Genomic DNA, 14,000 nt, shown 5'->3' on the forward strand with positions numbered 1-14,000 from the left:
GAGGGCGTCTGCCACTGGCAGGGGAAGTGGTGGTGGGGGGAGATAGACCTCCATACCTTGGAGGGCCTGAGATGTCCCCAGAGAGGTGGCGTCTGATACCCAACCTGACATATAGACACAGGTCAAATTGGAACACACAGATACAAACATCCATTCCCACCCTCATGCTCTCATATGCACTTACTCCACACTCAACCAACGTGGAGACAGACATAAAGAGACGCTGTACACACGATCACACTCCCCAAGCGTACTCTACAAACCGGGTCTAGGTACCCCCGCCCCTGGAGGGGGTACCTAGGTAGTGTTACCCTTTTCCCTGGGGTGAAGAGAAACAGACTGCCCCGACTCCGCAGCAGCAGCAAGGAGGCCCCACATTCCAGACCCCAATCGGACAGCCAACTTCTCCTCCTAGCCCCCCCGCTCCAGCAGGCCGCACACACGGGGTGTGTGAAGACTCCAAACCTCCCTCCACCCGCTCATGTGTAGTGTTGATGCATGTGTGTTCTAAGGTGCATTTAAAACCCAGGAGGGCATGGAGCTACCTGCCAGAGAGCAGCAGGTAAGCGCATGGTCCCTCCTGCTAGCCCTCAATGTCTACGTGTATTTAAAATTGAGGGGTGGGCAACGACGCCAGGGGTGAGACGTACACCCTGATGGTACTTTGGATTCCGTGTAGCGTGCCCACCCCCAAGATCCTATATGTATGTGTAATGAGAGTGTGAGTAATGTGAATGTTTTGGGATAAAATTGAGGCAGAGGCAGCCAGAAGGGGACAGAGGGGGGGATGCCTCCCCTGCACCCTGGTGACACACCTTTACCCCAAGGCCCTGCATGTGTGGGTGATTGTGGTGGAGCGGGAAGAGGGACAAAAGTATTCCTGAATTAGCAGACTATTTCAAATCCCCACATCTTAAAGTTCAAAGTTCTGTGTATTTCTATAGAATTAGTCCTCGATGAAACCCTGAAATCTTTTTGAGCCATTATATGGTCAAGTTTCTTGCATTATGAGCCCTTATTTTTCAGCATTCCCTTCAGACAGCTTTTTATACAGAAAGGTTAGGTTTAGTTATCTAGCTGGTCATTGTCTTTATTCAGCTTCAGTCTGTTGTCTTTTTATATTCTTTTTAGAAAGCACATGTTTTTCTGGCATGCCTCCCATGAAGGGTCCTGAAATCTTTAGATTCTTAGAGACATCAAACAGTCTGCTCTTGAGTTCAGTGTGTCTGACATAAACCACTTGGAGATGATCTTGCTTAGAGTGGAATAAATATAGCTGCCTTTTTGAACATAGCATTTTTGTTAATACTGTTTAAAAGTGTTTATGTATCTAAATATGTTTTTAAAAGGCCAACATTTTACATGTGATATTTACTTTTGCAGATGATTTATTTCATTAATGCAAAAGAAACATGTTCAGTTTTCACTGTTAGTGATTAAACTACTTCAGAAATATATAACTTTTATACTGAGAAATAAGTAATTTCTGCTACATGTATTTTCTAATGCTTCCATGCATGTAGTCTTAGTCAGGTAACTGTTGTGATAGTTCTCTGTATAATGCAACTTCTCAAGTAACCCCTGCATCTTGAAAATAGACTCCAATTCCACCCTCTTGGACAGCATCAGGTGACAATAGTCGCTCTTTTGCTTTCCGTGAGACTGGAGCTAATGTGTCACCCCAACCAGAACCAAACATGGTGGAGAAAGGGGCCATTGCCTCCAGGTACACACCCCACACGTAGGGTGCAAAGAATTGAAAGGACACGCTAAAATCTGCTCAAAATGAGACCACCGTCTCAACTGGCCAGCTGTAGTCCAAGACCGTGGAGTCTGGACATTTCCACCAGAGCAGTCAGCCTTTGAGACAAGCAAAGCTATTATCAGTGACTTTAAGGTATTAATGCTTGTGTTCATGCTATTTTTCACCATGTAACAGCTATGAACACCACAGTGAACAGTCTCAGCACCTCCGTGCGTCTCCAAACCATCAACAGGAAAGCTACCAGCCGAGCTTTGATATTTGCACTCTGAGAGCTTTGAGTGTCCTTCGCCACAATGCGGAAGTCTGGGAGCAGCACCTTCCTTGTTCAGCCTGCCAGGATCATTTTCAGCTGTAGTGTGCCACTTTTAAATAACATCTAACTGTATTTTCTGCTCATTCATATTGTAAATGTGATATTCATGAATATGCAATCTTAACTTTACATGTCTGTCTTTGTTTTAATCCTTTTCTCCTGTGGATTGCAGTACATTACCATGTTTAACATTAAAACAAACTGAAATCATTCCAATAGACTTATTGCTTTTACTGCATTTTTGTAATTGGTGGTAATTGAAGAGGGCTACAGGTTTTGTTTTTCATGAAAGAATAGCTTGCACAGAGAGGATCACAGCATGGAGCCAAAGCAGGTAACTGGACAGCATTTCACTGCGTGAGCGGAGAGGTAAATTAGTCCAGGTAAGTCTGTCAGAAATGCTGTCAATGTTACTCCGTGATACTGGATTGGGAGGTGAGTGGAACAGCTTACTTTACATTGCAGAAGAAGAATCCAGGTGATGAAGCGGATGACCGAAGAGCGGGAGACCACGCCTCCATCCAGAAGCAGAACCATGCATGCCCAACCCAAGCCAGACCACGGAGAGAGTGAAACCACAAAACACAAGAGCAAACCAGAGCCCTATTCCAGAAAGCAGGTTTAGCTAACAACTCTGAATTTGTCAACTTAACCCTGAGATGAGGGAAAATCCAGGCTTTCTGTTCATGAAAGACAATTAACTTCAGCTGGGGTTACCGGGGTAACTGATTATCTTCACATGCCAGCTGTCTGCTGACCCTCCCTCTAACTTAAAATCAAATTAAAAATAGTTAAAAACTGGGGAACATTCAAGCAGATTTTTATCCAGTAATAGCAGAAACACTTTGTATTTGTTCAACTAAAGTACATTTTTATTTCAAATACTAAACCAACGCAAATTTTTTTCAAATTCAAATTCAAATTCAAATTTTATTTGTCACGTACACAGTCATACACAGTACGATATGTAGTGAAATGCTTGGACAACTGCTCGTGACCTAAAGAGAACAAAAAAGGAAAAGGCTATGAATAAGATAGGAAATAAATATGAAAAATTAAAAAGGGTAAATTTAACTAGGAAGGAATAAAATATAAATTAAGGTTAAAAATGAAATAACTGTACAACACAAATTAGAATGAAGGGTAAATTTAACTGGGAAGAATAAGATAAAATATATAAATTAAAGTTGAAAATAAAATAACTGTACAACAAAATACACAATACACAATATAGAACTATATAAGAATGTATGAAGAAATCTAAATATAAATAAATATATACACAATAACAGCAGCTGTACAAGTATTAACTGGAAATGAAGAATATAGTGACCAGTGTTGTGCAAAAACAAAGTCCAGAAAGTCCAGTGTGTATGTAAGAACCATATGTGTGGGTCAGTACTGTGTGGTGGTGTGATTGAGAGACCGTATCGCCTGCGGGAAGAAGCTCCTCCTCAGTCTCTCTGTGTTGGTCTTCAGGGAGCGGAATCGCTTTCCTGACCTCAACAGAGAGAACAGTCTGTTGTTGGGATGGCTGAGGTCCTTCACGATCTTCCTGGCCTTGGTCCAGCACCGCCTGCTGTAGATTGAGTGCAGGTCAGGGAGCTCGGAGCGGATGGTGCGCTCAGCTGACCGCACAACCCTCTGTAGAGCTCGTCTGTCCTGCATGGTGCTGTTCCCGAACCAGGTTAAGATGTTTCCCGCCAGGATGCTCTCTATGGTGCACGAGTAAAAGTTCCTGAGCACCTTGGAGGGCAGTTGGAAGTCTCTCAAGCGTCTGAGGTGGTAGAGACGCTGTCGGGCCTTTTTCACCACGGTGTTGATGTGACAGGACCATGACAGGTCCTGCGTGGTGTGAACTCCGAGGTATTTGAAGCTGTCCACTCTCTCCACTGGGCACTCGTTGATGACGGGGGTCTGGTAGTTCCTCTCCTGCTTAGTGCTGAAGTCCACTATCAGCTCCTTTGTCTTACTGACGTTTAGAAGGAGGTTGTTCCTCTGGCACCAGTTCTCCAGATTCCTAATCTCCTTCAGGTAGGCCGTCTCGTTGTTATCAGAGATCAGGCCCACCACGACGGTGTCGTCAGCAAACTTGATGATGGTGGTGGAGCTGGTAGTGGCCACACAGTCATATGTGTACAAAGAGTACAGCAGGGGGCTCAGAACACACCCCTGGGGGGGCTCCAGTGCTGAGAGTGGTGCAGTGCATGAAGTCCTTCTCTGAGCTGCACATTCTTTCTGATGTGAATCAAAAACGGAAGCACTATGATAACACGTCTGTATTCTCATCAGGTCATTGGCTCAAAAACCTGTTTTGTTTTTAGCAATCCAGGTATGTGATATGTTCATACATGTACTGTCTGGCATGATCCTTATCATTTCTGGCATTAACTACTTACATAAGGACAATATCTTCTTTAGTGCAACAAAAGCCCCACATGATCCGTCCACGAGAGAAACATGTGCACTTCTGCATTCATGCTTTAGAAATGGATTCTATCATAAGAAAACACTGCAGGAAGTTACGTGAATCGCTTGTAAAAAAGCCATACAAATACAAGAAGTATTATATGTTTTACCTCTCAATATGCTGCAACTGAAAATACATTTATTTAGGAACTTTTGAGGCTGTTTGTTGATGGTTTTACGATTTGGTAACATTTTCATTTATCTTCCGTCACTCAGTTACATTTCTCAGGAGCAGATTTTGATGGCTTTCTTTGCATTTATTATATCCTCTGTTTGTAGTTTCTGTTTATACTCAAGTTCATCTTCTTGGTTCTGTAGTTTGAGTTGTCTCCTTTTGTAATTCCATTCTGTTCTTTCTATCCTGTCTTGCCTGTTTCTCTTCTGTCTCTCAGGTTCTCGGGTTCGCATGTCTTAGTCTGGTTCTCAGTGTGTGTGTTAGTTTCAGTTTTATTTAGATAATCTCGTGTGCTTCATATTGAGTTTTATGTCTCCATTAACATTATTCCTGATTTTTTAGCTGAGTTCCCCGGTGTTTCACGTTACCTAGTATATATTAGCTCGCTCTTCACTCATCCATCTGTGTAGTGTCCATGTTCATATCTATGCCTCTTGTGATTCCTAGTTTTGATTATTTAGCGCCAGCTCATCTGACGTCCTTGTTTTGTGTTTGCTTTGAGAGTTTCTTAATAAATCTACCCACTGATTTTACATTCCGTCTCCTGAATCCCACATGGGGGTCCTTTTCCTGTTTTCCACGCTTCTGAACCAAACCAACATATGTATATACAGTACATATTATATAAATGTGGCAAGTCTGATATCTGCAGAAGTGCCTCCTGTCCAGAGGAGGTCGCTCTTTCTGTCCTAGTCAGGACAGGCCAGTCTGCTTTTACATCAAACTACAATGGAAAACAACCCAAACAATAAACACCATATACAGCATATAAGGCAAAACTGGGGCTTGTACAATTCCAACCAACGTGAAAGTCAATATTTAGTATGGCTGCTTTTATTCAGCACATCAACATTCAACACAGTTTTTTTCACACAGATCACCATTCTTTAGCTCAGTTTTGTAGTGTCATTCACACAATACTTTCATCAGCACTTTGCACACTTCCCTGAGCTTCCTTATTTAAAAGCTAATTTAAAAGCCTCTAAGGCCCAGGTTTGCCCACCCTGCTGGTCAATTTTACCCGCTTCGGGAACGCCCTCACCGATAGCAGTCAAATTTCTAGGCCCTAATTAATTTATAAGCACTCCCCGCAGCTCAACAGGAAGCTTTTATATTTCATGCACTTATGATTGTAGAATAAGCCACTGTCAACCTATATAAACAATAAATTAACTTCACTTTGTGTGCAGAGTAAAGGTGAGAAAACTTTCAAAGACTTTTAAGCCCTTTCTAACATCGTACATTGACTAGGCTATTTTTTAGGTTGACTTTGTGTAGCTTGAATTTATCTGTCAGATCATTGTTGCTGTTTCGTGCGTTTTGTGGAGACATAACCGTGATGCTTGCAGTAAATTTTACAGTTTTCACAGTTGACAGTTTTTTCCCTCACTTGTTTTCTCGCTATTATTTTTAACCAATGACTTCCTTGTAGGCTTACAATGATGCCTGGGAAGAAATTATTGAACAGCAAACTGTGACTGTGTTCACGACAATCTGCTTTAAGGTTTCTTGACAAATATTTCAAATAAGCTTATTTTGTTTATCATAATAATCATCATCAAGCATTAAAACGTACTGCAGTTAAAGTCGTGAAAACCTGGCAAGCTTTTGTAAATTCGATTTTGGATGTTGACACATAAAGTGCATTCATTTTTGTTTCCTTTAAAGTTTCACTGACTTTAAAACAACTGATGATATTGTTCGTGTTATTTGGTCTGTTTACTGGAGGTAAGTTCTGCACAGCAAAATACACACAGGTCAGGTACCTGAATAAATATGCAATCTATGTCACGGTCCTGAGACTTTGACCCAGCATTTTGACTTTTGGACTGTGGAATATGAGGTAATGTTGCAAGTCAAATGAAGATGAGCACTGCTTGTATAATGTGTTGTACTTCTGGTTTCTTCTTTTTAGTCTCCTTCCTGAGTGAAGATGATTTGCTCTTCTTATGTTGCTGTTTTGCTGGACTTGTTATTGTTCTTCTTTTTGTTGGATATAAAATGACAGCTGCACTCAGGAATCAGGTGGCCTTATATTTAATACATTCTGTGGTTACTGTAGTAACACTGTGTGCTCAAACACCTGATCCTCTGAAATTATGAATCCTGATAATGTGATAATTCAGCTTCACCTCGTCTGTCCTTTACACTCTCAGCCAGGTCTTTTCAGCTACATGAAGGCATGCCCTATAAACAAGAAAAGAGAGTTTCAGGTAGACATATCATTTTCTTCCCACACCCTCTTTTGAGCTCAGAAGCCATGTGATATTGGCTGCTGGTGGGGATAACTATTGTGCTCCATTCAGGGAATGGCATTTATCTAAAGTGAACAAGAGATGGCCTATTGCCAGCGGCTCTGCAGATGATATATTCTAAGTCACGTATGCTCTTTGAGTCAGAGACGACAGATGAACTCAAGATGAGGGTACACAGAATATTTCTCCTGGTAGTGCTGGGCTGCAGCTGGGCCGGTGGACGAATTGTGCCAAAATGTGAACTGAGAGACCAACTGATCTGGGCAACCAGCAGCCTTCCACAGAAAGCAAAAGATTCAGGACTGGACAGTGAGAAGTTCGTGACCAAGAGTAAGTGGCAACGATGCACTGAAGTCTGCTTAGAAATGAAATAGATTTAATTTAATGGATTTATTGTATTTTAGGACTTCGATTTTATATTGATATTTGTTTTAAGTCTCGTATAGAGTCTTTGAAAGCTGATGAAATCAAAACATTAGACTTGTAAACAAACTGGGAGTATGACAAGAGTCATGCCTGACATCTTTTTTCTTGTATATCTTTAATATAAACAGTAATTTGGTGTTCACTTTAAATGGCAAGCTAGCCCAACTCACTCTTCTATCTTGCTCTTATGCTTTAGTTTCATTATTAAGGTACTTTAACTGTGGGCTCGACTCTGTTTCCTCTCTGAAATCCCATTTTAATGTGAACAACTAAGATCCGACGATTCACGTGAAATGACAAAGCAAACTCTCAGCAACTTATTAAGCACCACTGTGATAGCAAAGAAACATGCCAGATGGCAGCTGCTTTGTCATCTTTGAGAAGGATTCATATTGCAACAGGATAATGATCCCAAACACAGATAAATATTCTTCCTCCAGATCAACCAGATTAGTGGTAAAAATGTTAGGTGAAACTGGTTCGGGTTTGTTTAAGATATGTTAAAAGACATGTTTTGAAATGTTGGTGGTGCTAGGAAAAACTAAGTCATGGAATTATTAGCAACTTCTAGGAGCCATAAATATCCAGAGGAAATTAAACAGATATATGCCCAGTCGTTTGAAAAACATTTGTCAGTTTGCTTCTCTTTTCTTCTCCAGTCGTCTGTTTTGTGGAAAACGTATCAGAATTTAACACCAGTTTGGTCAGTAACGGGCTGAGAGACGATGGCATTTGGCAGAAGAACAATTCTTCTGGGGACTCGGACGACACACTCTATGGCATTTTCCAGCTCTGGGATCAGCTGGTCTGTGGTAACGGCACAAATTCATCACCAAATATTTGTGCGATAAACTGCATGGGTGAGTATCATTCATTACAGGCAAATAAGTACGTTTGTAGATTTTTAATATCTTTCACTTGTTATTTTCTTGAAATTTGATGGATAGAATATCAGATGTAATTGTAGCGTCAAGCCTAGACAATGTAAATAAACAGAATCTACATCTGAACTAGAAAAATGTTTGTTTCTTTTTCTCCTTCTAGACTTGATTGATGATGACATACAAGACGATGTCCGCTGTCTGATGAAGCTCTTCGTCGATCTGGTGTAGGTCTTTCTGTCTTTTCTATGTAATTTGTCGGTATGATGTCACAGGATGCAACGAACCAGCAAAGATCCACGATGACAACTGAGAGATTTTGTTGTGATCAGATTAGAAAGTTGAATGTTTTGTTTACAACTACACCAATTATTAACAGAAGGAACCGTGAGTACTCAGTGAAATTCACTTCAGTGCCTATTTTCATGATTTCCACAGTGAAAAAGGTTTTGGGGCAGCCCATTGGAAGGAGCTAAAGAAAGAGTGAGTTATGTCTTTATCTGTTTTGAAAACATGACCTTTAAGATGAACACGTTGCTCAGTGCATATGCTATTCCTAATAAATTGCAATATTTGAATACATAAACTAATGCAAATCTGTTCTCTTGCAGGATTAAGCTCATCTTGCAGGATAAGTGCAAAGATAAGCAAGCAGCTGAGTACTTTGCTGAATGCCATTAGTAATGAATCTTATGTTAACAGGAATAAAGTGATTTGTGAAAATAAAATAAAACTAAAGCATGTAAAGTAAAGATTTAGAGTTGTCTGGAAGAACTGAATTGAATCTAGGAAATGTGGATTAAGATGAGCAGTGTGAAGAGGAGAATACAGAAATGTTAACCAGTGACTTAGATAAGTAGAGATAATAATGTCCTATGGCACAGGTACTGCCATGGAGCAGCTCAAAGCACAAACAAAACAGTGAGACCACACAGATAATGGAGTTTTGAATAGCAACAACAAAACAATCAAATTCAATTACCATCAAAATATATGTGATGAGTTCATGAATGTGGTGAAGGTGTTAAAAGGAAGAAAGATGCTGTTAGCATCAAGCCATTTTTAAAACAGTCAGCCAGTAGGTGTACTTCCTTTAGGAACTGCCTCGCACACCCTGCCTGTCTCTACACAAAACCAGAAAGAGGACAGAGCAGGCAGAGTGGGAGCACTCATCACCAGTGTGAGGTTGATTACTAAACTTTAGCATCAGGAGACACAATATAGATGTAGGATGTACTCGACAAGTAAGATTCACTTTCAGCTTTGTCAAGAGCCCCAACAGTTCTAGCAGGACGGTGCAGAGCTATCCAACTTGTTCTTACTGCAAGGTGTCAAATACAGTCGGAGGCTGTTGGCCTCACAGAGACGAACAAGGTGTCCTTTAGTGTCAAAAATCCACCATTTCATGTTTTTATTCACCCCAGTTGCTTTAGAAGCGCCAGTTAACTTACCCCTATGCATGTCTTTGGACTGTGTTAGGCTGCTGAAGTACTGGATAATATGCAAACTCCACACAGAAAGGTTGATCCCACCTTGATTCAAATGCAGGACCTTTTTGTTGGCAGGTGATAGCCCTTCAAGGGCTGTAGTTTAATTATTTTTGATCCTCAATAATGAAGACATCTTTTTGTTCAAACATGATATATGACGCAATAACAAATGCTAAAAACAATTCTGTGCTTCTTTCAGCCTGGCATAGTTACAAATAATACCGCTATCATGGTTTCATGTGCAGTGTTGGGAACATAAATCAGATTTCTACTAAAGATTATGACCATAACATGTGATCGTGTACATCATACAGTGTATTAAAACCATATTAGAGTAAGCAAATTTGTTGATGTTGTCATTCTGGCTTGTTACCACTAGAGGTCAGTCTTTGATGCAGTTTCTTTAGATTCTTCATCCTGCACTTCTACATTTGTCTTTCTCTCTGTTCCACTCTGTCCTTGGGGACAAGTCACACACATGTCACGGTCACATGTCACAGAGGGGAAAGAAAATCCGAAACAAGTTGAGAACACAAACAAGTGTATTCACACATGCAGTAAATGTCTTGATGCATGCTCGATCGTTCAGGTATAAGGAAATCCCAGAAAGTTGATTCTGTTTATCTGGAAGTAGCGTTTTCAGTGGGCGAAACATTTCATCACTCATTCAAGTGACTTCTTCAGGCTCCAGGTTTCCCCAATCTTATAAACACCACATCCAGAACACCTCGGATTTTGACTATAGAGGCAGATGAAGCAATGGTCTGGTACGACGTTACATCTCTCTTCACTTGTGTTCCAGTTACTGAAGCAGTGGAGGTAGTTTGTAAGAGATTACAGGGTGACCCCAACCTCAGCAACAGGACCACTCTCTGCACTTACCACATTTTTTTGCTCTTGGAACTGTCTTCATTACACCTATTTTAGAAATAAGGGTCAGTACTACAGGCAGAAACATGGCTGTGCCATGGGTTCCCCAGTTTCATCGATTTTGGCCAACCTGCAAATGGTAGAAGTGGAAAAGGGGGCTTTGTTATCCTACCATGGAACACCAACAAGCTTTGGATCAGGTATGTGGATGACACCTGGAGAAAATCAAATCTCAGGACATACCACAATTCACTGATCACATTAACACGGTGGGTCAACACAGCAAGTTCACCAGGGAGGATGCGAAAAATGGCAGGTTGGCCTTCATAGACCGTGAGATTTACAACAGTAATGTGGACATTTAAAAGCTGATGTGTGCCTTAAACCTACGGACACGGATCAGTATTTAATGTCTGACTCTCATCATCCACTGGAGCACAAACTGGGTGTCATCAGGACGCTACAACACTAACCCTTAGTGATCCCTTGTGTGTCAGGAGAATCACACAATCACAATTGAGACGCGTTTTCTCTAAACACTGCATCTCTCTGGCTTTTAACTCTTTCGTCCTGACCCCAAAACAGTTAGAAATCCATAAGTTTCAGGTTTTCTAACTGTTAAACTGGGGTTAAACTGACCTCCCAGCCCACTGTTCATTCAGTGGTGCTAGTTTCAGTCGTTGTGCAAATGTATTGTTTATAAGGTTGTGTAAACCTGCAGTCAGCTGAGACTGAAGAAGCCTGGATAAATAATGAAATATTTCTCCCACTGAAAACGCTACGTCCAGATGAACAGAATCAACTTTAATAAAGACAGTAAATAAAGACCAGCATGCAATTCATATCATTTGTTCCCTTTAAGTCCAGTTTGGCTCTTGAACAGCTAGATGGTCCTTTCCAGTATCTGTTTACACTGGCATGTGGTGTGTTTGCTTTATCAGAGATTGCTACTGCCCTCTGCTGCTAGAAAAGATATTACATGTAGTGTTGAGGAAAAAAAACACACAAGACTTGATGTGTACTAAGATCAAAACAGGAACCAAGAGAAGCTAAAGTTTTCTATTGCGCTGGAGAGTTGGATGATAGTTAAGTTGGCTGGGTCTGGTTTAGGACAATTGTCACCCAGTGGATTTGAGCTCTGGACACATTTTTGCTTCTATATTTTCTATTTTTATGGACTCTACATCTTTGGAACTGGATAGGCTGGCAGCTCTGGTGATCTTGGTGAGCGTTTCCTCGTACGGTGGAGGCAGGTAGACCATAACAAAGACTCCATCGGATCCATCAGAGCTGGTGCTGGCGTGGCGCTCGGCGTTCTTGGTCAGAGAGGACAGAAACTCAACGCTGCTCTCTGCATCCTCAAGGTCAAGAGTGATGATGTTAGCCAAGCTTAGTTTACTGTGTGAATAACAGCAGTATATCAGACCAACCAGGACAGCCAGCAGGAGGACGGAGACAATTGGAAGGATAATGTAAACCACCAGCTCCACACTTTCTGGAAATCCTAATTCGAGTCCATAAAAACTGTTGTCCTAGAGATCAGCAAAGAAGAATTCATGATATATTTGTCAGCACTGTCAGAACTTCCATAGTCATCTATAAGCACATTCATGTAAGAGATGTGCAAATTAATGCAGATTGCTAATGATGTACAGGTAAGCATATAACCTTATACCCCCCCCCCCCTCCCAAAAAACCCCAAAAGATTTTATTCACAATAAAACATTAAAAACAAATCAAATGTTTAAACTGAAAAAATGTACCATTTAACCAAAAAACAGCCCTCATTCACTAACAGTGCATAAATTATGTGTCAGAATGTTTCATTTACAAATTGTTGAATTATTACAGTTTGTATTTTATGAACAAATTTGTACAAACAAAAGGAACCTGGCTGTCTCGTAGTAGAATACTGCTACTACTACAACTGCTGTAATAATCCATCCAGCCAGCCATTCTCTTCCACTTATCCTTTTCAGGGTCGCCGGGGGGCTGGAGCTTTTCCAGGGCAAGAGGCGGGGTACACCCTGGACAGTTAGCCAGTCTGTCACAGGGCTAACACATAGAGACAGACAGACTTTCGTACTAAGATTCACACCTGTGGGCAATTTATAATAAGCAGCAGCTGTTTCTGCAGTGAGATAACATTGATTTCATTTTAGATTAAGCTGTCCCACCTGCACATCTGCAGTGCTGATCACTCATAACCCTGAGACGGTTTGATCCAGAAACAAAGGGTGATTCTACAGCCCTCCAGCTTTGAGGGAACAACGTGTGAAGAAACATGTTCTTCTTACGTCCACTCATAGTGTCCCTAATTCCTGTTGCCTCACTTTTTCTAGCAATTAGTTAATGCTGCCTGGATAGGCAACAGGAAAGTGAGGCAACTCTGCATTTCACAGAGTTACATGTTGGCGCTATATAAAATAAAATTGAATTCAATTGAATTGAATTGAACATATAACAGGTGAAAATTAAATCAGATTAACTGAAAAAAAATGAGTTGACTTAAATAAAAAAACCTTTAATTTAACTGTAGCATAAAAGTATTTATTAAACATAACAGCTGCAACTTTGAGCTTAATGTAAAAATCTGTTTCCTTAACAACCAACATCTGCTATCATCAAAGCAGCAGAGGAGCCAGTAACTCATCTTAAGGTGTTATGGTGTTATTCCAACAGATGTTGGCTCTGCAGCATCAGTGCTGGAATAACTCATATCTTAAAATTATAACATTTAATTTAAAAACAAGGATACACAAAAATAAGCTAGGTGAGAAATGTTTCTTTCATTCATTATTATTATTATTAGTACGGTAGTAGTTGTTGTTGGGGGAGCTTTAATATAAAGGATTAATTTGTCAGATTTACACAGCTGAACTCTACACACCTGCTGCTCTGATGTTGAAGGAGATCCTGTCACCCAGTCATACGACTCTCTGCCTGCTGGTCCAAACCTCATCCAGCTGCTATCCAGTAGCCCCCGCATGATGCTGAGGTGTGTGTGATTGATGTTGGATGGTGAAATATATGTTTACAGAGCAAAGACTGGCTCGAGCTGTTGGTCCGGATGTTTCGGGAGTAAACAAAGCTGAGAGCAGGGCGGAGATGGCTGCTGATTGGGGGGGAGGAGGGTGCTTGGAGTCCGGTGAAATGAGTAAAACTGGGGTCAAACGGTTGGTGGGAGGGGCCACATGCTAAGCAGCTGCTCACATGCTCGCACATGCAGGCTTTATACTCCAGCCGGCCTTATAAGAATATTAAGTATGAGCGTGTGTGAAAAGCTTGGTTACATAAAAAGGCGGGGCTTCACTTTACATCAAACCTCAGACACATGGACATAATCGAGAAATAAA

The 14,000-nt window shown here is 41.0% G+C and overlaps 2 protein-coding genes across 2 annotated transcripts; one reads left to right on the top strand and one right to left on the bottom strand.

The window, feature by feature from the left end:
* Positions 1 to 7,066: 7,066 nt before the first annotated feature.
* Positions 7,067 to 9,036, top strand: LOC308395488 (lysozyme C, milk isozyme-like). Its single transcript, XM_080880370.1, has 5 exons — positions 7,067 to 7,307; positions 8,063 to 8,263; positions 8,448 to 8,511; positions 8,723 to 8,767; positions 8,896 to 9,036. The coding sequence occupies exons 1-5, from the start codon at positions 7,085 to 7,087 to the stop codon at positions 8,963 to 8,965; spliced, it is 603 nt and encodes a 200-aa protein (XP_080736496.1). The 5' UTR covers positions 7,067 to 7,084; the 3' UTR covers positions 8,966 to 9,036.
* Positions 9,037 to 9,181: 145 nt separating this feature from the next.
* Positions 9,182 to 13,663, bottom strand: smim28 (small integral membrane protein 28). Its single transcript, XM_080880371.1, has 2 exons — positions 13,535 to 13,663; positions 9,182 to 12,176 (listed from the first exon to the last, which is right to left on the bottom strand). The coding sequence occupies exons 1-2, from the start codon at positions 13,631 to 13,633 to the stop codon at positions 11,763 to 11,765; spliced, it is 513 nt and encodes a 170-aa protein (XP_080736497.1). The 5' UTR covers positions 13,634 to 13,663; the 3' UTR covers positions 9,182 to 11,762.
* Between the last annotated feature and the right edge of the window lie 337 nt (positions 13,664 to 14,000).

Source organism: Rhamphochromis sp. 'chilingali' (genome assembly GCF_963969265.1).
Source record: "Rhamphochromis sp. 'chilingali' genome assembly, chromosome: 4".
In the NCBI taxonomy this organism is placed as follows: domain Eukaryota; kingdom Metazoa; phylum Chordata; class Actinopteri; order Cichliformes; family Cichlidae; genus Rhamphochromis; species Rhamphochromis sp. 'chilingali'.

Excerpts from the sequence above, each read along its gene's own strand:
- smim28 (XM_080880371.1), bottom strand. The coding sequence starts at position 13,633 with ATGCGGGGGCTACTGGATAGCAGCTGGATGAGGTTTGGACCAGCAGGC. Across the intron at positions 12,177-13,534 it reads CTTCAACATCAGAGCAGCAG|GACAACAGTTTTTATGGACT; the intron begins GTGTGTAGAGTT and ends GCTGATCTCTAG.
- LOC308395488 (XM_080880370.1), top strand. The coding sequence starts at position 7,085 with ATGATATATTCTAAGTCACGTATGCTCTTTGAGTCAGAGACGACAGAT. Across the intron at positions 8,264-8,447 it reads TTGTGCGATAAACTGCATGG|ACTTGATTGATGATGACATA; the intron begins GTGAGTATCATT and ends TTCTCCTTCTAG. Across the intron at positions 8,512-8,722 it reads AAGCTCTTCGTCGATCTGGT|TGAAAAAGGTTTTGGGGCAG; the intron begins GTAGGTCTTTCT and ends TGATTTCCACAG.